This window comes from Chlamydotis macqueenii, chromosome 3, assembly GCF_036417535.1.
Source record: "Chlamydotis macqueenii isolate bChlMac1 chromosome 3, bChlMac1.mat, whole genome shotgun sequence".
NCBI lineage: Eukaryota > Metazoa > Chordata > Aves > Otidiformes > Otididae > Chlamydotis > Chlamydotis macqueenii.
Window position 1 is genome coordinate 13,475,037 of NC_141558.1, and position 25,728 is coordinate 13,500,764.

The following is a 25,728-nucleotide window of genomic DNA, read 5'->3' on the forward strand; positions in this document are numbered from 1 at the left end:
TTTCTTAATTGGAGCTAAACTGGAGTGATTCCAGAATGTAACTTCGCCACATCTATGGCAAGGCAATTATGCAACACGTGGCGGGTTAGTTGAGAAGAATGTGTTCAATGTAGTATTTGACAGTACAGGCTTAGATCAGTAGGTTTTTTTTTTTTTTTTTTTTTTTTTTTTACTTCTTGCTTCAAGTCTTGTACTGAGGGATATTAGTATTAGAAAAGTGCGTGTGAATTCTGGAATTCTGGAATGTCTTTGGTTCCTTGTCTTTCAGATCCCATATTCATGCATGGGTGGCTGTTAATTTGTGTTCTGAACTTCTACTGCCTTTACTTATTTCTTGTGATTTTCTCTTTTAATAATTTGTTAGCCAAAAGAGGAATATTTTAAATATCCATTAAATGTGTGCACATCTTTCCTTACTATTTTGCATTACTTCTTTCTCTCAATAACAACAAAAAGAACCAGTGAAAGAACAGCCAAACCAAAGCAGCTTTCACAAAAGTTTCTCCTGGGGCTCTGAGGTTATATAGGAAGACTTATTCACTTAGGATGCTCTTACCTGCCAGAGCCGTGAACAGTCTGCAAGTGACTACTTGACACAGGAATTTTCTTTCAGAGTAAATATAATAAATGGTATCTGCTGCGATCCCCCTGAAATCTCCTCTTAAGCCTAATAGGAAGTGAATGGAAAAATTTACTATGAAAATAAATTGTCTTGGGCAAGAAAATTTTAACCAGTTTTCTTTTAGGTTTAATAGAACATAGAAAATGAGAGCATTATGGATTGTAATATAAAGACCTGCTTGTGCTGTCTTAATTTCATATTTTGGAAGGGATTGTTAATCATACTTTGGCTTTTCTATTACTTGACATTTCAACTGATAAAGAAAAAAAATTCACTACAAACTAGGGCTTCCATAATAACATGCTCATGTATGAAATTCGAATTGTAACCTTATTAATTTAGTTTATGAACCCAGTTTTAAACAGTAATATTAAAAATTAATTGATAAATTATGTTATTTAAAACTTAAACAAACAAACCACAGCCCTCTCACCCCATCCAGTCCCCCAAATACATGGGCTAATGTTGAATATTTCCAAAATCAGAAAGTGACTTTATTCCTAGTGCTTACACCGTAAATGTTAATACAGAGTTTTCTTTATTATTTATTTTTCAGTGATGTTATTATGTGGTACCTAATTACAAAGACACATTTGCAGCGTTTTGTCCAGCTGCACTGGAATTGAACACAGATGTTACTATAGCTGAGAAACAGTAATTATCAGTTTTCCATCTTCTCCTCTCCTTTCTTTTGACTTTTAATGCCTGCAAATCTGTCTCTGCCAATTTATTGCTGGATTTCTACTGCGTGTTTCATTTGGAGGGTGGGAATTATTGTGATGAAACACAGGATGTTACTTGTTAGTGCACAGCGAATGGGAGGAAAGTGTGGCTGACCTTATGGGAGAAATGTGTATGTGTACAGGGCAGGGCAGTTAGTATGGAGATGCCTTACTTTGTTAATGATTTAATGGCTGTTGCTAAATGAGATGGAGTTACCGATTTTTGGTTTGTTGTTTTGACTCTTGGAATTGATTTGTTTGTTGGAACTGTGTTTTTTTTTAAGCTACTGAGTTACAGTGCTGCTCTTCAAGGGGTGAGAAGATTGTGTCAGTTGTTACTTTATAAATAGGGTTTGTCCATGTAGTATTGCTGTTGCTGTTTATTAGCAGGGTCAGGAAAAAATGAATGAGATTTAAAATAGCTTATTGCTCCAGTATGATGAAACTTTAATGTCTTTACCCTGTACGTGGTTTGTTTCTTATTTCTACAAATGCTGGAACCTATATGGCGCTTCTCTTCCCCCTTAGTTTATGTTCTGCGTAGCTTGACATGTTTTTTTGGGTTTTATGCTGCTTAAACAACTAGCCTACAACAGCAAGCCATAACTCATCCTTCTAATAATAGCCCATGGTGTTCTTAATCTGCATCTTAAACATATTTTTTTTCCTTCAACCTCAGTATTTAGGGAATGTTTCACTGTGGGAGTTTATAGTCAGAAAACCACATTAAACTTAACTAGAAGACCAGTACAGCAGGGCATATCTTGTTTCAGTTTACTACAAGGATTTGTCTAAAAATGTGAAGAATTATATATGTATTTTTTTTTAAGCTGTGAAGATCATAGATTTTTACTCATTTCGGTCTTCTGTGAGAGCATGTGAAGTCAGAATACTTACTATGAAGCTGTAAAAGTTCTTACTTTTTTTTTTTTTTAAAAAAAAGATATGATCAGTAAGAAATCAACTTTTTTTTAGTGGATCTTTAATGGTATAGGTAGAATATATTCATACAGATAATATCATACAGGCAAAATCACACTTATAAAGCTGCAATAAGAAGTTATAAATCTTAAAGAATTGATATTTTAATTAAATGACATGTTTATTATGAATTCAGTGTAATACTTATGTATTGCATGTGTGCTTTGTATTCCATTAATTGAATGCCATCACAACTTCAAAAAAAAAAAAAGAAGTGTAAAGCTTCCCTTTTCTGTCATACTAGTTACAAGCAGGGGACATTGAAAATTCTTCCTTGGAATGAGCAGAAACATCGTGAAGAAGACTGGTGTGAGAAAGCCGAATGCAGGTAAGTATATAGAAAAAGCAAAATTTTTTTTCTATAATTACGTACATTTCAGATAAAGAATTTATTAAATAATGCTAAAAATGTGGGAAGTACCCAGTAAGACTTAAGTTCTTATTTTTCTACACACTAACTTGTGTTTTCAGTTTTCGTAGTGAGGCTGACCGAGCAAACACTCTTTCATGTTGCGTTCTGTTCAGTATGACTATGTGATGAGTAACTTTTGCAAATGCATGTGAGCAGGGGAGGGAGATTACTGTTGGAAATCCAGATTTTTTTTCTTTTTTTTTAGTATTTATTTTTTATTTTCCTTCTGACTGTTTGCCTGTCAGCCATAACCTTATTGTAGCAGCATTGATGGATCACAAAACTGCTTTTACTGTTTGAAGAACAGATGGAAAGCAGAAGTTGGGCATGCCTGTGTCTTTAGTAGAGGGGATTCCTTCTTTCATAATCTATCTCATATTTGGAATCTCTTACTAGTAACTTTGCTAACAAAAATTAACACCTACTGTGATTGGCATTTGAGTCTCATCGAATTATTGGCGTAATAGTAAATTGATTGTATCATTTTCTTTCAGAACAAACAGAAGTTGTAGGAAAAAGACTGATATGAAAAAAATACAAGCAAATGTATACTTAAACATATACTTACTTTTTTTTTTTTTCTTAAAAGGACGGTTGTTGAACCAGCTTTACAAGATGAAGGCGAATTTCTGTATGAAATGCAGCCTGAGTTACTGAAGTACAGGACTACTGACCTTTCAGTAGATCTCGTTACTGATTGGTATTTGAGCAGAGCACAGGAAATTGAAAAATACGCGATGCAGGTGAGAATAACAGTGAAGAAATGGTAGGGGCTGACTTGAGCTGATCAGCCTTCTTCAACAGAATCCTGTCTTAATGCATATTAATGGGACACTTTTCCCTCAGTAATATAAACCATGTCTCAGTCTTCATTATGGCTTTTCAAGTATGTGGTGTGGGATTTTTTTTTTGTTTTTTTTTTGTTTTTTTTTTTTTTTTCCTAATGTACTTACGATTGCTCTAAAGTTCACACAGCCAAATAATTGATCCATAAGAATGAACAGGAAGCCCGTAGATTCCCTTTCACTTGGCTTACCATAGGAGACAGTAGCATTTTTGTAGCCCATGAAAAATGTTTACCATTACATTTTATATTTATAACTAAGAGAGGGAATGTTGTGCACAGGGTATTGGGAAACATGTTTTATTATCTGTCACATGATACTGTGTCATATATATACACACATGTGGCAGTCACGTGTCATTGTCATATGCCAATATGTAGTGCTGTTATAATTGCTTCCTGGGTTCTTTTATTCTTTGAGTTTGCAGTTCTCTAAGGCTCTTTAATCATAGTTCTTCGTGATCTTAGCAGCCTATCAGTAGGTACAGGAATAAGAGCAACTTCCAAGTATCAATTAAATTACTAGCATATAAATGAAATTGCGTTCAACTCTTCCAGACTTATGTCTGCCTCACTGAATACCTACAGCCAATATTGCATTCTTTGAAATCGAAATAGAATCTTTCATATAAAGGTATTTTCAGTCACCAGGGAAAGAGACTGTCATTATCTTCTGAGAAATGAAATGCAACAATTAAAATTGTTAATTCATAGTCAGCTAGAAAAGTCACGATACGTGTGGAGGTATGCATAACTTCAGTCAGTTAGCCGATTATCTTAGTTTAAAGCTGTCCTGTCCTTCATATTCCATGCGGTGAGAGGAGGTGATGTATCTCTGTATGTGATCTCCAGAAGGAATAGTGTTCTCCTAATTAATATGCATCAATAAGATGCATCTGGGTCAAAAGTCTATAATGACATCATCTACTGAGATTAAGGGTTTTATTTGATCTTTGTAAAGCTGAGAAGAGCTGTTCCTAAATGGATTATACAGTCCACAAAAACTTCTGGGAACTTAAATTGTCTATTATGCAAAAGAAACAGGGAAAGAAAATAAACACACAAACAGGACACAGATTAGACTTGAAGGTTTTTTTTGGCAAACTGTTGTAAAGCAGGGATGTGCTATTGTTTTTCAGGTGGACTGTGCTCTGTCCCTTGTTCGTCTGGGCATGGAGAGGAATATTCCTGGTTTGCAGGTGCTTTGTGACAATCTGATCACTCTTGAGACATTAGTTTATGAGACTGATGGTGATCAAACCTTAACTTTGAAGGAACTTGTAGAGATGAAGGACATTGAAAAGCTGAGACTATTGATGAAGAATGTAAGCATTTTGAATAAATCGGTAAGTATACCTTGATTTCCAGTAATTCAGGTTACCCTAGATCCTATGTAGATATGATACTGTTAGTGGCTGAAATTTTTCTGGTGAACCTCCATCTTTAATTCGACAAGAATTCAAAACTTACTGTTCCTTTTTTGTTGTGATGGGGTTTTTTTTCTTTGTTTACCTGAATGGCTAAAATGAGCTAAAATGGCTCAGGTTTCTCAAAGACCTGTTTCTTTGTCCTAGGCACAGGACTAATCGTTAATAAATCCAGTCTTTTGAAAGCTGTGAGTTGCTTTTCCATTGACCCTTTCTAAAGCATCTTCAGTGTAGCTATTGATGATGCTGCAGATACAACAACACTGAATGTTTTCCTTGGATGTTTTTTGGTGTCTTTAAATATTGGCAAAAAATCTTAGTATTTACCTCTGCAGCATATGTGTGTTTTTCATGTTTGCTGTGTTTAGCCTATGCGTGGCATTTCAGTATAGAAAAAGAGCTTTTGGAAAGGTTGAAAAATACCTAGAGATTGAACAAGGGTCTGCAATTCAGTCAAAGAACATGTAAGCACCAGAGGAGAATACTCCTGTGTTTGAAGCTCTTCAGAATTTTCAAAATTTTTCTGGGATTTATGTAACCACTCGTAATTTGTTTTCTGTCTTGCATTCTTGCATATTGAAAGTAGTGCTACTCTGACATGAATACAAGCCAATCTTTCACACATTCTAAAGTTACAGGAGAAAGACAGCTAAGCTTTCCTCACATAATGGGCTTTACTCCTGTGCTGTTTGGTTTCCCCAAGCCATTGGGTAGTGGAAAGATGATGGATTGTTTCAGTGCTACATGATGTAGTGATCTGCAGCAATGGTGAATGTCAGGCTTCAGCTGTTCTTTGTGATAGGTGAAGATATTGTTTTGGTTATATTGATCAAAATATGTTCTGTTTTTTTTTTTTTTTGTTTTTTTGTTTTTTTGTTTTCTTGTTTGTTTTGGACAATGAAGCTGAGCTTGTTCTTTTTTTCCTTTCTGTAACTCATTGCGCTTTCCAGTCTTCTGATGACAAATACGTGAAGAATGTTTATCAGTGGATGATCCCTTTTCTCCATCGCTGTGAAAATCAGTCCCCTGGTCTTGCAAACTCACTTTTTAAAGAATATTTAGTAACATTAGCAAAGGAAGACCTGACTCTACCTCTGAAGATATTTCAGAATTCAAAACCCGCTGTAAGTATAGAGCCCTAATGATTCTACTGGTTTCTTTGGAAATTCTTGTTCTGAAGAGGTGAATTTATAAACAGGGTTGGTTCATCTTCTAAATTAGATAATCTGTGATCTTTCCCTCTTCTTGGATCCAGGATTTGTTATGTTTTAGAAAACTTTAATTAAAAAAGTATTGTAGCATAAGTTATGATGCAACTACACTGTCCTTGATGAGATTGCCAGACTAATGTAATTATGATCTTGGTGCAGTAGAACAAAAATTATTGCAAAGATTCTTCTTTGAAGTAGTTTTATGGTGATATGTTTAAAGTATATTTGCTTTTTAAAAAATGGATAAGAAAGAGTTTTATCTCAGTAATATTTTTTTTCCTGAGGAATTTACTAGCAGTAGATTTCAAGTTACTTCTCCTTGCCACCTCTCTTGCCCCTCTCTTTCCACAACAAATGTAAAGAATAAAATGGTGGCCATTAGGATGGGGCCAAGAGTTCAATGAGTAAGGGCTGAAGTTACCTTCCGTGTGAGTATTTCATGCTGCTTCTACAGTTTAAACAATTATTGCAGGGGACATTTTTGCATCCTGTTGCATGTTCTGAGTGTATGGAGAGAAATCAATCAGTGAAGGAAAAACAGAGCTAGTTTATTTATAGATACTGTTGTACATATTAAATAAATCTGACAAATGTTTGCAGCGGTTGCCTTCCTCTGCTCTGCACCCTCTACATCTCTCAAATTAAAAAAAAAAAAAAAAGGATATAATGGCATACCACTGTTCTTCCCAGTGTCTGTGGTGTAGGAAACTAGACAAATTATGTTTTGGGTTGTAACTTCAAGAGATACTTCACTAAGTTATTAGCAAGAGATCTTCTGATTACAGCTAAAGGCAATTTATTTACTTCAAGTACACGTCTTTTTATAGTCACAAGAAACTTAACTGTTGAATTAGAAACAGAAAACCAAAAATAACATGCTTTCTTTTCTTGTTAGTGTCAGCAAAAAATTATTCCTGATCAAGACCAGCTTATGATTACAGCATTGGAATGCATTTATAGTTGTGAACGAGATGACCAGCTCTCTCTCTGTTACGATATTTTGGAATGCCTTCCACAAAGAGGATATGGGTAAACATTTTCAGCTAGTTATTTGTAAATATTTTAGATATGTTAAATATAGTTGTGAATCAAACAGCTGTTAAGTCACTGAAAGGTAGATGATGTTACTGGAATATTCTGTTCCTGTCTGAGTTGCTGTGGTCATATATATATGCTTGTACTGTATCGGTACTCTAGCAAATAATGCAACAAAATGTGGTTTAAAGCAACAGCCTAGACCAACGTTTCTGTATTAGTTTCTTAAATTTGTATTTCCTATTGAATTGAGACCAAGTGTTATTGCTATCTTATTGGTCTTGTTGGTCTTGTTACAGTTAGTGGTGTCCTGCACTTAGCTTATAAGCAGCAATATGATCCTTTGAGAGAGGTCTCTATATAGAAGACCTATATAAAGGACAAGTAATTCTTGAGAAAGTGAAAACATGAGGAGGAGATGTAAGTTATTCTTCCAATATCTTTTACATGTAGGAAGGAAAGACCCTGAGAAAGGTCTAAGGAAGAAAGAAAAGCTCTGTTCTTGGGAGACGGAGGGACCCTCTCAGTTTTAACTATCCTGCCAGCAAGAAGCCAACAGTTTTAATATATGAACATATATTTTATTTTAATCAAGGAATGTTTCAAACTGCTTATCTTTGTATCTATGTAATATGAATTACGTGAAGAAATTACAAGAAGTATGAAGATGTATATTTAATATGAATTGTGTAATATCTTTGCAGGCCTGAAACAGATAAAACTAGCACTCTTCATGATGAAGTAGATGAACTGGAACAAATTCTTAGGTATTTATTTTGTTAAAATAAATTATATATTTTTACAGAAGTCACTAGACATAGCCAAGAACTTCTTTATGACAAGAAAACAGCAATAATATTTATCTTGTTTTTAGTGCTGTCAGCAAAATATTCTGTAAGTTTTTTTGTGTTCAGAACTTAGAATTTTTGGATGGTTTTAGCTATTTGAATATTGTAAAACTGCAGAGATACTTTCCTTGGAATAATTTTTTTTGGTTGTTTTTGAGAGAAATTAAGGTTATGTCTGAAATATCTGGGGAATTTGTTTTGATCATGATACTCTGTAATAGTTTGTTCAAAAAACTAAAAGCTGTGAAGATATGTCATCAGGTTATCGATGATATGCATTTACTTTACAGTATTTTTTTTTTTTTGAGTAAATAATGTTCCTCTGGCTAATCCATACTGTTACAGACTTCATGGAGACTGCTTGCATTTGCAGTACATATCTGAGACAGCTTTAAGACTGCTGCAGCAGAGGTAGTTCTACAACTGTGCAGAATTAAAAAAATGTTGACTGTTCATTTACAGCGTGTCAGAGCTGTTGGAGAAACATGGACTTCAGAAACCTGTTTCCTTTGTGAAAGACACAAAGGACAATGCGGAGGAAGCACGGAAGCTGATGATTAGGCTGACGAGGCACACAGGTCGCAAGTTAGTATTCAAAGGGGAATGGGAGATAAGAGGGAAAGGACAGTAAGGTAATGAGTACTTATTGTCAGAGAGTGTACCTACCTGTTTTGTTGCAGTGGGGAACTGTAGTATTCAAAATGAATGCAGTGTACATCAAACTCTGTCTTGCTTCAAACCTGTTTCGATAAGTTTGTGTTCAAATAAACAAGCCTAGAAGACATACTGACTGCAAAATACTGCAAGATGATGATCAGTGGAAGTGAACATATTGTAAATGAGGTCCTTTAGGACCTATTTAATCTTATTGAGAGTGTAGGATTTGTAAAACAACAGGTTGATTGTTTTGATGTTTTCTTTGGAGCTCTTGTAATAGGGTAATTTATTGATTTTACGTATTGATTCTACCTCTTGTATTTCCAGTATAATTTTTCAGTTTTTCTGTTTAAGAACTATTTAATTTAACTTGCCCTCCAGCTGTAGATGAATTATTACATGTCTTTTGACATAAGCAGATAAAAAGATTGATCCCTGTGAAAAACAGCCATCACTGCGAGTTGGATTTTTTTTTTTCTTTCTTATTTAAAGTAAACATGCACAACAGTTTATGAGTGATAGCAGGGTAGTATTTAGCTTGGACGTCCTGGAAAATTTTTTACTTCTAAAAACCTTTCTTTAGAAAGATCAAGTCAATACCTCTGTAGGAAAAATGTTGATTTTTCACTTTCTGTAGATGCCTTTTGCTTTGCCAAAATGAAAGCTAATGAAGTTGCATAGGAAACTTTGTGGGTAAAAGAGATCCATGGATACAGAGGGTCAAGAATCTGAATACTGTTCCAATTTAAGGAACAAAATAAACTTGCAGCTCTCTTTGTCTGTGGTAGCATTCAATTGATTAGTCCTTTGAGATTACCTATAATGAACAGTATTTTTTAGTGATCCTCAGTTGCTGTTACAAACTTGTTTTTACCCAGCTGTTCTTGGATGAGCAGGAAGATAGTACTTCCAACTTTCTGATGTACTCTTGGAAGTCACCAAAACCTAGCTGGAGGGATCTTGATAAAGATTGATTAAATCCCTGTCTTAGCCCACAGAAAACAAACAGCAAAACCACTTTGGGTACTGCATTGTTGTCGTCAATCAATTTTATCCTACAGATACTGTTTTAATGTTAATTAATATTAAAAACATTCTGTCTTTAAATCACTTTTAGTTGAAAGTCTAATTAAAGATTGAAATAGCTTTTGAGAAGACTCATATTTTTGATGGTGGAACTGTAGTGTTACCTACTGTTTTTCTTTAAATTCTTTGAGGGATAGAGTATTTAATTTTAAAAATTTTTGTAGGCAACCATCGGTCAGTGAGACACAATGGAAGGAACTGCTCCAGGATATGTTAGACATGCAACAGAAAGTATATACATGCTTACATTCAGATACTTGCTATGAGGTGAGTTTTCTGTTTTCTTACTGATTAATGTCTCAAGTAGGCTACAAATTCTCATTGTTGCTTACAAATGTAAATACATTTTCATGTGCTATGTCACTTGGTTGCCTACTGGCTCTTTAATGGTATTTCATTCAGATCAGAAACTTCCTGTGTTAATTCATTTCATCAAAATCCCCTCTAGTAAATATCCTGTATATCTTTACTAGAATTCAACTTTTTTTAAATCGAGTCAACTTCTTGAGACTTTGTAATTCTATGTACAAATGTGTGTAGTAATACACACTTAAAACTAATAAAAAGAAACAGTCTTTTAGTTAAATGTTACCTTCAGCCAAGAATTTCTTAAACATGAGATGCTGGTTTGATAATATTATCCAAGATCATTGTAAGATTATAGACTTTCAGTTGCTTGCAGTTGAAGTAAAATAATGTGAGATGAGAGATCTAATTTCATTGAAGGAAAAAAACCTGTGTATGTACATAAACCCCTAACCTATGTCATTAATATTTGTAAAGGACAGCTATTAGACTGGTGTAGAATTTACTGTGACGTGTATTGTTTATCTACATTTTCATGTCATTATACTGCAGTTTATTATGGAAACAGTGCCATGTCTACTCTAATCAGTGTTTAAGTAGTTACATATTTTAAAAATTTAAGAGTGTTTTATTACAGTTAGCAGATTTAATTGCTTATGGCTTCAAATCTGATTAGCTCTTGGGAGACATTTTGAAAGCAAATTAGAAAAAAACATTGAAGAGAAAAAGGAATGCTGTTTAACCTGCACATAAAAAAGTCACTCATTCTCTGCAGGTGTACAATTTGAAGTTGCTCAAAGAGAGCTTCAATGTATTTAATGTTCATGGTTTTGTGATAGGCTAAGGCTTAAGACCCAGGCAACTACAGGCCTGTCAGCCTCACCTCTGTGCCTGGCAAGGTCATGGAGCAGATTCTCCTGGAAACCATGCTAAGGCACAGGGAGAGCAAGGAGGTGGTTGGTGACAGGCAGCATGGCTTCACCAAGGGCAGATCGTGCCTGACCAATTTGGTGGCCTTCTATGACGGGGTGACGGCATCGGTGGACAAGGGACGAGCAACTGACGTCATCTACCTGGACTTGTGCAAAGCTTTTGACACTGTCCCGCACGACATCCTTCTCTCTAAACTAGAGAGACATGGGTTTGATGGACGGACCACTCGGTGGATAAGGAGTTGGCTGGATGGCTGCACTCAGAGAGTGGTGGTCAATGGCTCAATGTCCATGTGGAGATCGGTCATGAGTGGCATTCCTCAGGGGTCCGTGCTGGGCCCAGCCCTGTTCAACATCTTTGTCGGCAACATGGACAGCGGGATAGAGTGCACCCTCAGCAAGTTCGCCGACGACACCAAGTTGTGTGGTGCCGTCGACACGCTGGAAGGGAGGGATGCCATCCAGAGGGACCTTGACAGGCTGGAGAGGTGGGCCCGTGCCAACCTCATGAAGTTCAACCAGGCCAAGTGCAAGGTCCTGCACCTGGGTCGTGGCAATCCCAGGCACCAATACAGGCTGGGTGGGGAATGGATTGAGAGCAGCCCTAAGGAGAAGGACTTGGGGGTGCTGGTGGACGAGAAGCTCAACATGAGCCGGCAATGTGCTCTTGCGGCCCAGAAGGCCAACCGCATCCTGGGCTGCATCAAGAGGAGCGTGGCCAGCAGGTCAAGGGAGGTGATTCTCCCCCTCTACTCTGCCCTGGTGAGACCCCACCTGGAGTACTGTGTCCAGTTCTGGAGCCCCCAGCACAAGAAGGACATGGACCAGTTGGAGAAGGTCCAGAGGAGGGCCACGAAGATGATCAAAGGGCTGGAGCACCTCTCTTATGAGGACAGGCTGAGAGAGTTGGGGCTGTTCAGCCTGCAGAAGAGGAGGCTCCGGGGAGACCTGATAGCGGTCTTCCAGTACCTCAAGGGGGCCTACAAGAAAGATGGGGAGAGGCTGTTTAGTAGGGCCTGTTGCGATAGGACAAGAGGTAATGGTTTTAAAATAGAGGGGGGTAGATTTAGATTAGAAATTAGGAAAACAATTTTTACAATGAAGGTTGTAGAGCACTGGAACAGGTTGCCCAGAGAGGTGGTGGAGGCCCCATACCTGGAAACGTTCAAGGCCAGGTTGGATGAGGCCCTGAGCAACCTGATCTAGTCGGGGATGTCCCTGCTCCTTGCAGGGGGGTTGGACTAGAAGACCTTTGAAGGTCCCTTCCAACTCTAACCATTCTATGATTCTATTAAGTATTAGAAATTATTTTTAAAAATTATAGTACTAGAGCACTGTGAAAATAATAGTATTTACTTTGCTTTAATCTTAATATAAGTTTTTTATCAATTTATTTTTTAACCTCTGTACTGTATGATCAAAAACACCACAAAGGGTTTTGGAAGAATGATCTACGAATGCTTAAAATGTTTTGAAATGTAGTACTGTCGTATACCTTGGTAACTTCAAAACTGAGAAATTTATGAGACAGTAAGGATTTGCAGTTACGTGTGTGGTTTGTACTGAGATCTTTTTTAGCATGATACTTACTCTGTTCTGCTTGAATCGAGTCAGTAAATCCTGTCCCCTTGAAGAAGGACTTCATGTCTATAAATTTTGAAAGAGGTAAATTGTATGTATGTGATCTTTAAGGAAGAATGATTAGCTGTCATACTTTGCATCTTTCACTATTCCTTGAGGATTAATATTTTGTGAAATGGAAGATGATCCAATTGTATGATGGCTTTTAAAGAAGCTCTGAACTGTATTCCCTTCCAGAGTATGAGTTGGTTTGAAGAGGTTCTTCCTAGAGAAGAAGCAATTTATTTTTAAGATGCAGTTGGACAGGGTGCTAGATAATCTCATCTATGTCCCCTTTCACATGGGAAGTCGGACCAGACGATCGTTTGAGGTCCCTTCCAGTCTGAGCCCTTCTATGATTTGTTAATTCTGTTTAATTTGTTATGAAATGTGAAGCCTTCAATAAAGGCCAAATTGTTGCTGCTGTGATATTTTCTGAAATGATTAAATGCATATGTTGCTCTTCATTAGGACAATACTGACCATGTTTTTTTTTTTAAAAAAAAAAAAAAGTTTTTTGTAAGGAATTAAGGTTATTTTGATTGTCTTACAGTGGGCAAAACTTTGACCTGAAAATAAGTTTAAGTGTTTTGTGGCAGATGCAGCATTATGTTAGTATGCATTCTTTGAAGATAGTCTTGATTGAAACTTAAAAAACATACTGTATGATCAGTTCTAAGTATTTTTGGTTCCTTCAGGGATTCAGAATTTCTTCTCATATGTTATTGGTTTTAAGGTCTTAATACTGAACTGTCTTTTTAGATTCTTACATCCTATTAACACTTCAGAATGTAGGTATAAATAATTTCTGATGAGTAAGTCATACTGTAAAAAGGCAGTTAAGAAACTTTTTTTTTTTCTGCAGAAAGTAGAAATAACTAGCTACTAGGTAATTTTAGCTTTACTTAAATAAATTGTGGAGATACTCTCCTTGGTAGAAGTTACATTTTCTGCTTGAACTGATTATATTCTTTTGACTTGAAAGATCCTTTTATTCAAAGAGTTCCATACAGTGCAGATAAGCTTACTTGAAGCTCCTATTGCAGATTATTAAAACATTTTTCTTTCTTTTAGATATTCACAGAAAGTCTTTTATGCTCAAGCAGTATAGACAATATCCACTTGGCTGGGCAAATGATGCATTGCAGTATTTGGTCAGTGGATCTACCAAGTTCATCAAAAGGGAAGCCACAGTACCGAGTCAGCTATGCGAAAAGTATTGAATTAGTTTTGGCTGCTGGCAGAGAATATTTCAATTCTTCAACGAGTTTAACCGATAGCTGTATGGATTTGGCCAGGTATATTTACAATTGTCATATACGGAAATACATATTGCTCTTTTAACTGAAACTTGAATTTTGTTTTAACTGAGAATCTTACATGGGTTTATTTCTCTTAATGTAAAATTACATGGTAAACGGAATGGCTTTTGTAAGGTTTTTTTTTGTTTGTTTTTTTTAAGTGTTTTGTTTTTTTTTTTTTTTTTTTTTGTGGGATATGGGTTTTTTGGTTGGTTTTTTTTTTTTTCTTTCCCTACACCTTGCTCTGTGTGTGTACACTATTGCTGTCCCTGGTTGCTGGAGTGATCTGTTACAGAATTCAGGTTGAAGAAGAAGAAATGTGTAAGTCTTTCTATGTGGACAAGAAACTTTTTGTATGTGTCATTTGAACCTTTCCCACATTAGAGCACTGAACCGCAATTGTGGCCCTCAGTTACTATCACAATAGAAAATAGCATTTTGCTGATTCTTTCATTTATTTCTTGCTCTAGTCCTTCCAAATTCTGAGAATTCATTTGAGGTTATCTGTCTTTCTTTGTTACAATAAGAAATAAGCCAAATAATTCTCCAGAAAGGAATTCAGGCATGAAGTAGCCTTGGAGGTTGCAGTGTGGGTGTTCATTTTTTATGGATTTAGATATGGAAGTATTTTATTTCACAGTTTAGATGCAGATAGTTAAAATGATCCTATATTACCTATGTAGAAGATTGATGCTTTGGCGTACCCTAAATGTTTAAAATAGAAGCTGTCTTAATCTTTCCAGTCTTTCCCTTTTATTCTAAGAATTTACTGTTTCGTTGATACTGTTTTTATGTGTTAATCCAAATGAGTTTTCGTTTTCCCTTAAGGCACTTATTAAAACAAACAAACAAACAAACAAACAATAACAAACAACAAAAAACACCCCAAAAAACCCCTCCAACACAAAGCAAACAACAAAACCCAAACCAAAATCCCATAACCAAACAAAAATACTTATATGTCAACTACAAAGGAAGATGTGTATTTATAAAGTACTACTTTCACTTTTACGTGAATACGCTTACCTACTAACTACAAGGAAAAGATTAAATTATTTTTCTTCCACTCAAGATACAAATTCATTTTGACCCATAATGGTATGTACATACACATCATCATTTTTTTTTTTTTTTTGAGTACTGACTATAGTAATACAGTCAAACTGTTTGTAATGAATTATCTTTTTTTCAAATTAAGAAGTTTTCCACAAGAAAAAAATTTTTACAGTGAGGGTGGTGGAACACTGGAACAGGTTGCCCAGAGAGGTGGTAAATGCCCCATCCCTGGAGATGTTCAAGCTCAGGCTGGACAGGACTCTGAGCAACCTGATCTGGTTGCAGATGTCTCTGCTCCTTGCAGGCAAGTTTGGACTAGATGACCTTCCAACCCTAACCATTCTATGAATTTATAATCATATGAATAACTGGTTTAATGTTGTCATAAAATTAGGGTTTATTTACGTTTTTTAATTTTTTCCCCAATCTGCTATTGAGAGTCTTTTCCAGTAGCAGGCTCTGGAAATAGAAAGTATTACTGGTTTTGATATCTCATAAGGGTCCCATAATGAATTTTATCTTATGGTTTTATGGTGATATTTCAAAACATGCAGTTTATAGCCTGAATACTTGCTATGAGTGTGTGACCGTGTGTTTATTCTGTTTAGTAAGGTGTTTTGGTCCTTCTCTGACTTTTCTCCAATCAGTTGTTTCGTGGTAACTTAACTTACTTCTGTGAGTGATTATCACAGTGTGCAGGTCTCCTAGTAATCTTTCTATATGAGTTGTTTTAGGCGAAACATATTTATCTTCTCTTTAGCTAGTTCTCTTTCCTTCCATTCCAGTTTTAATCTCCACTGCACTCTGAAATGTTTGTCCTGCTCCTGAAAAATGTGACAGGTTCAGATGGGAGTGTAGCGAACATGCAATTTTATTTTTATATAAACATGCCTATTTCTTAGTTAACATGTAGGGATAAAAGCTGTATGACAAATTGCACAAATAAAATACTTGTAATTTAAAGTATGTGATGAATTAAACTGTTTTAAATCACTGAGATTATTTTGCATGTTCATTTTTTGTTAAACATGTATTCATAAAACTACATACAAATACACTGTACCGGAATGCAAGTTTTATTTTAAAAAAGTGCGAAAAAACTGATTATGTGAAGATAATATAAAACATCTGAATTTTTGTAAATTATTTGTAAATAGCATGTTATTAATAATTATATGCATTACTTAATATCTAGAGCAATTTTATGGTTTCTTTTTTTTTTTATTAAATCAACTTTGTTTTCATTTGCTGAACTTAGTTGAGGAAACTGAGTTTTTGACAATAGCTCTAACATTCCACTTCCAGTCAATTTTTTACATAATTTTGCTTTTGTCTTCTAGTATATGGCAACACCAAAATGCAACAGTGATATGAGAAGTATTTCCCCAAATCGATACATATTTTAGTATATATGTCTTCAACATCTTTCGTTAAATTCATTGCATATCTAAATTCCAGAGGGTTTAGGCGATGTTCTTATCACAACTAGGTGAAGAAAACTGTGGCAATCCAAGAATAGAGTTTTGTTAAAATGTTTAGCCAGCCACAACAGAGGTATTGTGCAAAGCGCATAGAATGTGTGCTACAGGACTAGGGAGTAGGTGGTGGGTTTTTTTACTCACAGGTTAAATTTTTTTACTTGCAGGTGAACTTTTTCTGCAAATTTAACTTTGAATTAATTCTAAAACTTTCAGAAAAATTTGTTTCTTTCCTACTTAGGTGCTGTCTACAACTGATTGTAGATTCTCCAAGTGCTATTCAGGAGGAGCTAGATCTCATTCGTGCTCTCGGCTACCTTGAAGAATTTGGTGTGAAAATATTACCATTACAAGGTACTGCATGTTTTTATTCTTTATATGATTACTTGAATCGCAGGCCTAACTTTGTAAGACAAATAGTTGACTATTGTGTGAGTTTTGCAGGACTGAACTAAAAGGGTCCCTTCCCTGCCTCTAAACAGCTTACAGGCATATACCAAAAAAATATTTTTTAAAAACATGTTTAGGTTGATGTGAGATAAGAAAGACGTCTACGTATGGAATCTATGTTTTGGGACTTATTTTTGGCAGAACTGGTTAATAATTAGAGTACTGACTATCTGAAGCTCCTGGTGACTTCAGCAGAAAGAGTTTGAGCTTTGCAAAATAATCCGCTCTTGCTCATGTGCTGATGAACTTGAAAATAATGGGTGGGAGAGAGGTACTTCATGTGTAGGCAGTTTTAATGTCTTCCCGTGGGGTCACAGCCTCCTTCAGGCGTCTGCTTGTCCCGGCGTGGGGTCCTCCACGGGCTGCAGGGGAATCTCTGCTCCAGCACCTGGAGCACTTCTTCCCCTCCTTCTTCGTCAATCTTGGTGTCTGCAGGGCTGTTTCTTTTACCTATTCTCACTCCTCTGTCTGCAGTTGCTGTTGTGCAGATGTTTTTTTCCATTCTTAAATCTGTTATCACAGAGGTGCTACCACTGTTGCTGATGGGCTCCGTCTTGGCCAGCAGCGGGTCTGTCTTGGAGCCAGCTGGCATTGACTCCATCAGACATGGGGGAAGGTTCTGGTAGCTTCTCATAGAAGCGACCCCTGTAGCTCCCCCACTACCAAAACCTTGCCACACAAACCCAATACGCTTTGTTAATAAAAACCTCCACTTTTCTAAGTGAAAGAAATAGAAGAGAGCTCCTCTACCTGGCTTTCAGTGAAGCTGGAATGTATAGTATGTGGGCAACTATGTGAAACTGCATGAACACTGGTATTGAAAGCACTCTAAGAGAACTGGCTGAGAAAAGCTCTGAGTACCAAAGAAATGTGCTGATGGTAATGTTTTACTTTCTGGCATTGCACAGAGAAATACTGGCGTTTATGGAAAGCGCTTGTGAGTCTAAAGAAAACAAAGTGGATGTTCTTAGTGGCTGTTGTTACTTTACTTTGGTGTTTTCTTTTTCTTTTATTTTTTTTTTTTCCCATCTATTCCTTCAAAGTGAGCTGATGCTTGATATCTTATATTCAGAAATCTTACAGTTTCTGGAGTGAGAATAAGTCCGGTTTTCAGATCTTGCAATGTTGCGTGTTGACTTTTAGAGCAGAATTATTTTTCAGTCAGTTTATTCAGCCTGTAGAAAAGCACATTTTTTTTTTTTCTAAAAAAAAATCTTTTTCAGCATGGACATGAAGATGCAATTTTTAAAAAGTGGCAACATAATATTGTATTAACAGTATGTGTAATACAAGTGATCAAGATTAATTAGAATATGTAAAATCATGCCTGTAACCTTGTTAATGATCTTGACTCATGCTTTCTTCAGTATCTTTTCTGTAAATGAAATTAATCTAATAAGATTAAAATTATGTTTTAAAGTTTTAATGAAAGCTTCTAAATGGTCAGTTACTCTGATAGAATGTCATTAAAATAACATTAAGGATCAGTTATTCCCACAGTAAGAATTTGGACTTTTAGTTTTCTGTAGAGCTTCCTCGCCGACTTATATTTTTAGCAAACTCAGCAGTTAAGGTTGTGATCTACTATTATGATGTATTTTAGTAAAATCTGATTTGGAATCTCCTTATTAATGTAAAAGGTTAATATTTCATTAAAGTGTTTGACCGATGCTATTATTTCAGATTACACTCAGTTATATTAGAGATTTCAAAAAATTTTGCTTACCCCATCAGTGAATGAAAACAGTTTAGTGCTGTATACTAATTTGCGTGTGTAGTAGGATATTAAAAATGAAACTAGAAGTGTAACCTTTCTGTACTCCTCCATTCTTAATTTGTTGCAGTCTAATTTCATTTTCCAGAACTCTATTAATGGAGTTTTGGTTATGTGAGTGCTTCTTTGCTCTTACTGAGAGGCCTAATATCATATGTTTTAAGCCAAATATGCTACTGCAGAGTTTATCCCCTGTGCAGACACTAATGTCTTACTGAGTGTTAAGTGGAAGATCTGCATGCTTGTTCCTCTGTGTTCTGAGAACTTGCATGGTATGAAAACGTTACGTTTTCAAAGCAGCAGCCAGAAGTTAGCCACCCACTAACTAGCTAAAAAGAGCACTGAAATTGGTTCATGATATTAAATTATACAATTACTTTAATTGTATAATTCTTGATAAAATCTTTTTTGAGGCATAGTACTAATTACAAGCTTCTCGGGGTATTCTTAACACAACCTGCTGATTTGCAGGCTCTCCCTGCACTTGCTCAGAAAATACTTCTGTCAATTAAAGCAGCCTGAAGATTTTGCCTATGACAGTTCTTTCACTCTGTGTGATTATCCTGTCCACACTGAAATAAAATGTATTGTGAACTACTAGTTATTTACAACATTCTGAATGGAAGTTAATGTCTGTTTTAGCAGTCCTTCTGAAAATGTTGCAAAAATTATAATTTAAAAAATTGTATAAAAGCATATGTTTAGTCACATAAATTTAAAGAATTTGAAAACCTGAAACAAAAAAGAGTTTTGAGCCAGGTTAATCTCCCTCTTCTTCCCTTCCCAGCCTGAGTTGCTAGTGATTTAACTTTCTGTTTACAGGTATCATTAAGGATCTGCATGCAAATAACTTTGGGCTGGTTTTCAGATTGTGTTTGCATTCTTATACTCCCTACCACTCTTTCTGTGTCTACATTGTTTAAACAGAAATACAGCAGTAGGGTTCATTTGTACAGTTTCTAATGCCAGTTCTTCTTTCAACAGTGCGTTTATGTTTGGATCGACTTAGTCTTATCAAGGACTGTCTTGCTCAGTTGCCAACGAACTATAAGCAGTCTGCTAAGCTCCTGGGACTTGCAAATTTGCTAAGGGTTGCAGGTAAGCTGTGTTAATAAGACACTGAATTTCAACGCAACATGCACTTGTGTAATGCTTTAGGACATTTGGGTTGATTATTAGAATGTATGTTCAAGGACATCACTAAAAAGTCACCTGGAAGAGCAGTCAAAATGAAATATTTTACATGAATGAAGTATTTTATCTGTAAAATAGCTGATATTGTCAGCTGCTCTGATTTTCCACTAATAACTAAAATAAAACCAGCCTTATCTAATCTAGATTTTGAGTAAAAGCTCATTCAGATTGGAGTTGTGGCTGAGAATATTTTGCCTTACAGTTAATTGGTGGTGCTTAAATTCCAGTGTATCTTATTGTCTCTGTCAAATAAGGTAGTTTGATTTAATAATAGTCCCATTTAAGTTGAGGGGCAGGGGAAGTTATCTGTAATATATAAACTTCAGCTGTTACACTTTTTCTATGCTTTGTGTATCTCCTTTGTGCGCTAAAAATAATGCATTAGCTTGAGTATTCATTTGAGGAGCTGAACATCTTCAAGGATTGAATGCTGAGGATATTAGGTTTGTTTTTTTTTCTTTTTTAGATAGGTTACTTAAAGTGTCTGGCAGACCTTTTGATTTTTTAAAAATACTTCTTCAGTGCAACTACAAATGCCATACTGCTATGTTTTTATGATGTAGAAATAGAATATAGAAAAATAGAAAATGGAAAATAGAAATTTGTATTTCATGCAGCATGTTATGTAAAACAAATGCATTTCAGCTTTGTCACTGATGCATGCCTGAGTAGATTTTCTCTCTCCATTTGTTAAATAATTTAAGATTTTTTTCTCATGGTTTCAGGAAGCTTAATATTGGCGATTTTTGCGTAGTTTTTTATATATAGGGAGGGAGATATTCAAGGGAGCTGGGTGAGGTTATACAGAAGATAGGTTGTTGACCTCTGGAGATGCATAGGTCCTAAAGAAAGGAATCACTGGCAACGTTGTGACTCTGGTAAGCTCAGTGCTCATGTTACATAGCGCTGCTGCTTGCAAGATGGCAGAGGGGAGGGGATGGTACCGTGTTAGGCAGCTGAACCTAATCTACATATTTGTTCATTTTACATATAATCTGTTCTGTAGAGAAACTAGAATGACAGCCGTACCTTCTCTTTCTTTCTTTGCTTGTAAGACTTCCGGGGGAAAAAAAAAATCTCCATATTGATTCATAAGACAAGATTGCTGTACAGCTTTCCCCCCTCTCCTCTCTACTTCCCCCCACATCAGGTTAAAATCTGTCAATTTTTCTTCTTAATAGTCTGGGGTGTTCAGGCTAATGCTGCTGATTTTTATTTTACCTTCTTTTTTTCCAGTCTTAATCATTCTCTTTGTATGAGAGAAGGAAAATCAAAATCTACAGTGATGCTATGAAGCTTAAAAAACACTAAATTTTGTCCAGTGGTGTTGTACTACTACCTTAGTTGTACATCAGCGTCTGCAGTGCCCTAGTATGTTCCCTTGAACAAGGAACAGACTTGTGGCTCCCATCTCCAGAGACTGAAAGATGAGAGGCAACGTATATTAAGTAGAGAACTTCAGAGAATTCATATAGAGCTCATTGATATGATAATGTCTGTGTGCTAGTGTTGTAATCACAGTGGCACTTACAGAAACACCACTGAAAAGAGATTTAAGAGATTTAAGCCAGATGATGAAGTGGCCTCCTAATTTTTCTTTTCCGTGTAGTTACCAGGCTGGAGAAAACCAGAAGATTAATACAGGAGGTGGTTAATTTTTAAGCACGTGAATAGTTTAAAAATGACTAATTATGCTACAAATTACATATTTAGTCTAAGAGTGTTGGGTGCTCTGACTTTAACGGTTAACCTTGGGAATAACACTGATGGTTGTTCCTGTGGTAAGCATGGAATTTTAGTAGTAAAAGTATATTTTCAGAGTGGATTTTGGTAAGGAAAACACTACTTTGACACTCCTCTCATATGCTAAATAAACAAACAAGTCAGTCACTTTCAAGGTTATGTTTTGGTTATAGCTATAACACTTATTTGAAAGGAAAAAATAGCAAGAAAACATTTTCAGTAATGACCTTCTGTGGTGGATATGGATTTAGTGGGGTTTTGGGGTGAGATTTTTTTGTGGTGTGGTGGGCACTTTTTGTGTGGTTTTTTTTTTTTTAATAAGTAATTTTAAGCTTTTGTGATTAAAAACCATTTCATTGTCACTGAGGGATGACTAGTCATATTACTTATATAGAAATACTATTTTCTTTATTGGATATTAATTTCTAAGCAAGATGCAGATTCAGTATGAGAATGCTATAGTTGTGAGTTTCATCTGAACTTACTTGCAGGTGATGAGCTATGGAAAACAAGTTTCTTTCATTTTAAGAAACTTGGTAGTTCTTTAATCTTTTTTTTAGTTTTTCTGGACTTGAAAGCTGTTAACAGCATCCCACAATTACGGGAGATTTTTTTGTTCCTGACATTTCATCCCATTGACCAATATCCAGAAGAGTGTCCAAAAGCATACAAAGGAAACACAATTGTCACCGCAGTTTTAAGTCATGAATGCAAATGCAATATTTTTCCAACAGATTAAAGAAAGTTTGTAGAGCTTCACTGTTTAGTCCTCAATTACTGCTGTATGTACTTTCAGTGAGTACTGGAATAGGTAACCTTACGCTGAATTTTAAATTGCATATGATTTTAATAGCTATGTTAATAATACCTTTAAAAACAGATTTTAAGTGGAGTACTGGCACAGCCTTAATCATAGTCTGTGAATGAAGAGTTTCATAAAATTTAATAGTAGGTATAAAAAAATACTAAAGCAAGACATGTAAAAATGGTATTTCTGTATCTGCTGACTTATAATTTAAGATGTGGAATTGTAATTAATTATTGATATAGTGAAGAGTTATTTTTGGATTCTGGTAGCCATAAGAATGATAACAAGTGCAAATATTATTTCACAAATTAATTTGTAGCCAAAAGGGCAGCTCACACATACAGAGTTTAAGATTCATGAATTAGTAAGTTTTATTTTAAACTGAACATTAGAAAAGGAAAACCTTCCTTGCAGTTTTAGCACAGGTAGTATTTGTTACTGAGTTTAAAACTACTGGGAAAAGGTAACTTGATTTCTAACAGCTTATGATGGAAGGGAATGGTTTTACGGAGATACACTGGGATGAACCTGGATATTGAAAAAGAATCTAGGGATTGAACTTTATGGATTTACTTAATGAAGAATTAGAATCATAGAATCGTAGAATAGTTTGGGTTGGAAGGGATCTTTAAAGGTCATCTAGTCCAACCCCCCTGCAAGCAGCAGGGACACCTTCTTCTAGATCAGGTTGCTCAGAGCCTCATCCAACCTGGCCTTCAATGTTTCCAGGGATGGGGCATCCACGACCTCTCTCGACAACTTGTTCCAGTGTTTCACCATGGTCATTGGAAAAATTTTTTTTTCCTAATATGTAATCCGAATCTACCTTCCTCTGTTTTAAAACTATTATGCCTCGTTGTGTTGCAACAGACCCTGCTGAAGAGTTTTTCCCCGTCTTTGCTGTAGGCCCCCTTTAGGTACTGGAAGGCCGCTATAAGGTCTCCCTGGAGCTGTCTCTTCTCCAGGCTGAACAGCCCCAACTCTCTCAGCCTGTCCTCATAGGAGAGGTGCTCCAGCCCTCTTATCATCAAGTAGGTTAAGTGCTGCTGTAAGAAGGAATTGTTTTTCGTCTCTATTTGCTTTTTCACTACTTAGACAATTATCCTGAGTTATGAGCCACCTTTGCTGTGAAAGAAGTTCTAATTTTGTCTTGTGGAACATACTTACTGAGCTTTGCAAATGGTGTTCTCTAAATACAGTTTGTTTGGAGAGCAGCACTGAAAGTGAGCAATAGAATTTATATTCATACTTATCAAAGCTAAAATATTGCTTAGGTAATGATATATCAGCTAGCTTTTAAATTGCTTTAAAGTATTTGATAAATGACAGTAAACTCTACTTAAGCCTCATGTCACTACCTTTGTAAATTAGACACACAAGTGTTATCTTAATTTCACAGATGGGCAGAGTGAGGGAGAATGTGCTCAGCATGACAGCCCAAAAATCTGCATCTGCTAAGGCAGCTGGAGCTGTTCTGTGTCTCATGATCCTCACTTAATCCATGCTCTTGGTTAAGAAAGGGCATGAAAGAATTCACTTTATGTAATTACTTGCTTACGAAATAGAGGAGCAAAAAAAGAGCAGGTAAAATGCTTATCTATCAGAAATTAAGAGCATCTTCTCTGCCATTACTGTGTATCAAAAAGCTGTAGTTAGCATTGCTCTTTATTTCTTTATTTCTTTAATCAGGCTCTCTAGAAATGTTTTCTGTTCATTATTTTCTTTTCTTACAGCTTTCTTATGGTAATTTAGTTAATTTTAATGTCCATAAGCTAATTCTAGTAAGTTTAAGCTTTGCCCACGTTCCTAAATCAATGCTTATTTTTGAAATCCATGTTCCTCAGCACTGACTTTCTTGCTTAATGCATATGGAGGTAACTGTACAGATGGTTTCTGTTCTCCTAAATGTAGGTGACATGGAATTTCTGGAGTATACATACAATTTTGATACCATTTATGACATGCTTTCACTCAACTTTCATGTTGTTTCATCTACTCACAGCATGGATCTTACCCAAAGTGTTTCTATATATATATATATATATATATATATTTTTTTTTTTTTTTTTACTTTATATAACCCAGACTGGACCCAAACTTTTAAAACTATTTGAACATCCTTTATTTCTCAAGAAAAAAATGATTTTCTGTTACATCTGAGCTTACGTATCTTCCTCTTATATTTTGTAGTAGAATTATAGAATCAGTTAGGCTGGGAAAGGCCCTTAAGATCATCGAGTCCAGCCACTAACCTAACACTGTCAAGTCCACCACTAAATCATGTCCCTAAGTGCTGTGTCTACACGTCTTTTAAATGCCTTCAGGGATGATGACTCAGCCACTGCCCTGGGCAGCCTGTTCCAATGCTTGACAGCACTTTTGGTGAATAAATTTTTCCTAATATCCAACCTAAACCTCCTCTGTTGCAACTTGAGCCCATTACTTCTCATCCTATGGCTTGTTGGAGAAAAGAGACCAACACCCGCGTTGCTACAGCCTCCTTTCAGGTATAATGCCAGGTCTGCTTGTATCAACTTCTATCTGAATGCTAAACATCATAACACAAAGATACAGAAAGAACTTTGGAGATTTAAATCTTACTGAGTGGAGGAACTCTTAGAGTATATATGCATTGTTCTTATGATATAAGGAGATGATATTCCGAAGGAATTGAACATACACAAACTTAAAAAAAGTAAGAGAAACAAAAACTAAGGTATCTTTTCCAGTTTTTGAACTTGATTTGTTTGAGTCTGGATGTCAGACATTAGCATTAAGGTTTGATGTGGAATTATTGAGTAATGTAATAAGGTCACCATTTAAATGATTTTACTCATTGAACCTTTCTTGGTTTTAAATCTTGGATATCTGTCAAAATGGCAAGGAGAACAATTTAGAATTCAAAACATTCCCTTTTATAAGATTGTATTATTAAAATGCCTTCAAATGAGGCGTTAGGAAGCTGAAGCAGTGATTTTTTTCATGTTTGAATAGAAGAACAAGACCATGCCGCTAATCTGCAGCGGGCAGTATTTTAAGTGACTGCGCTGTTGAGGCAATGAAAGTTGTATGAAAAAGGACTCGGGCTGCGCGTTGCAGGGGATTCACTCATCTTGTCAAAGCTGATGGTTGTTCTGTGGCGTAACAGCGTGTGTTAAGATAATGGAATTTTAAACGAATGAGCCGTGGAAATAAGATGAGCAAGTATAGCCATGGACTGG

General features: G+C 35.8%; 1 protein-coding gene across 3 annotated transcripts in view; it reads left to right on the forward strand.

The window, feature by feature from the left end:
• The window catches only part of NBAS (NBAS subunit of NRZ tethering complex), a 190,357-nt gene that overhangs the window by 48,406 nt on the left and 116,223 nt on the right, over window positions 1–25,728 (forward strand). For 2 of the 3 annotated variants that reach the window (XM_086744896.1, XM_086744898.1), the window contains exons 22-32: window positions 2,570–2,653; window positions 3,327–3,480; window positions 4,721–4,906; window positions 5,959–6,132; window positions 7,115–7,248; window positions 7,959–8,021; window positions 8,565–8,687; window positions 10,010–10,112; window positions 13,778–14,001; window positions 16,780–16,892; window positions 19,747–19,860. In XM_086744896.1, coding sequence (XP_086601022.1) covers window positions 2,570–2,653; window positions 3,327–3,480; window positions 4,721–4,906; window positions 5,959–6,132; window positions 7,115–7,248; window positions 7,959–8,021; window positions 8,565–8,687; window positions 10,010–10,112; window positions 13,778–14,001; window positions 16,780–16,892; window positions 19,747–19,860 — 1,472 coding nt within the window. The remainder of the gene's footprint in view (window positions 1–2,569; window positions 2,654–3,326; window positions 3,481–4,720; window positions 4,907–5,958; window positions 6,133–7,114; window positions 7,249–7,958; window positions 8,022–8,564; window positions 8,688–10,009; window positions 10,113–13,777; window positions 14,002–16,779; window positions 16,893–19,746; window positions 19,861–25,728) is intronic. The other variant, XM_086744897.1, reaches the window with a different exon arrangement.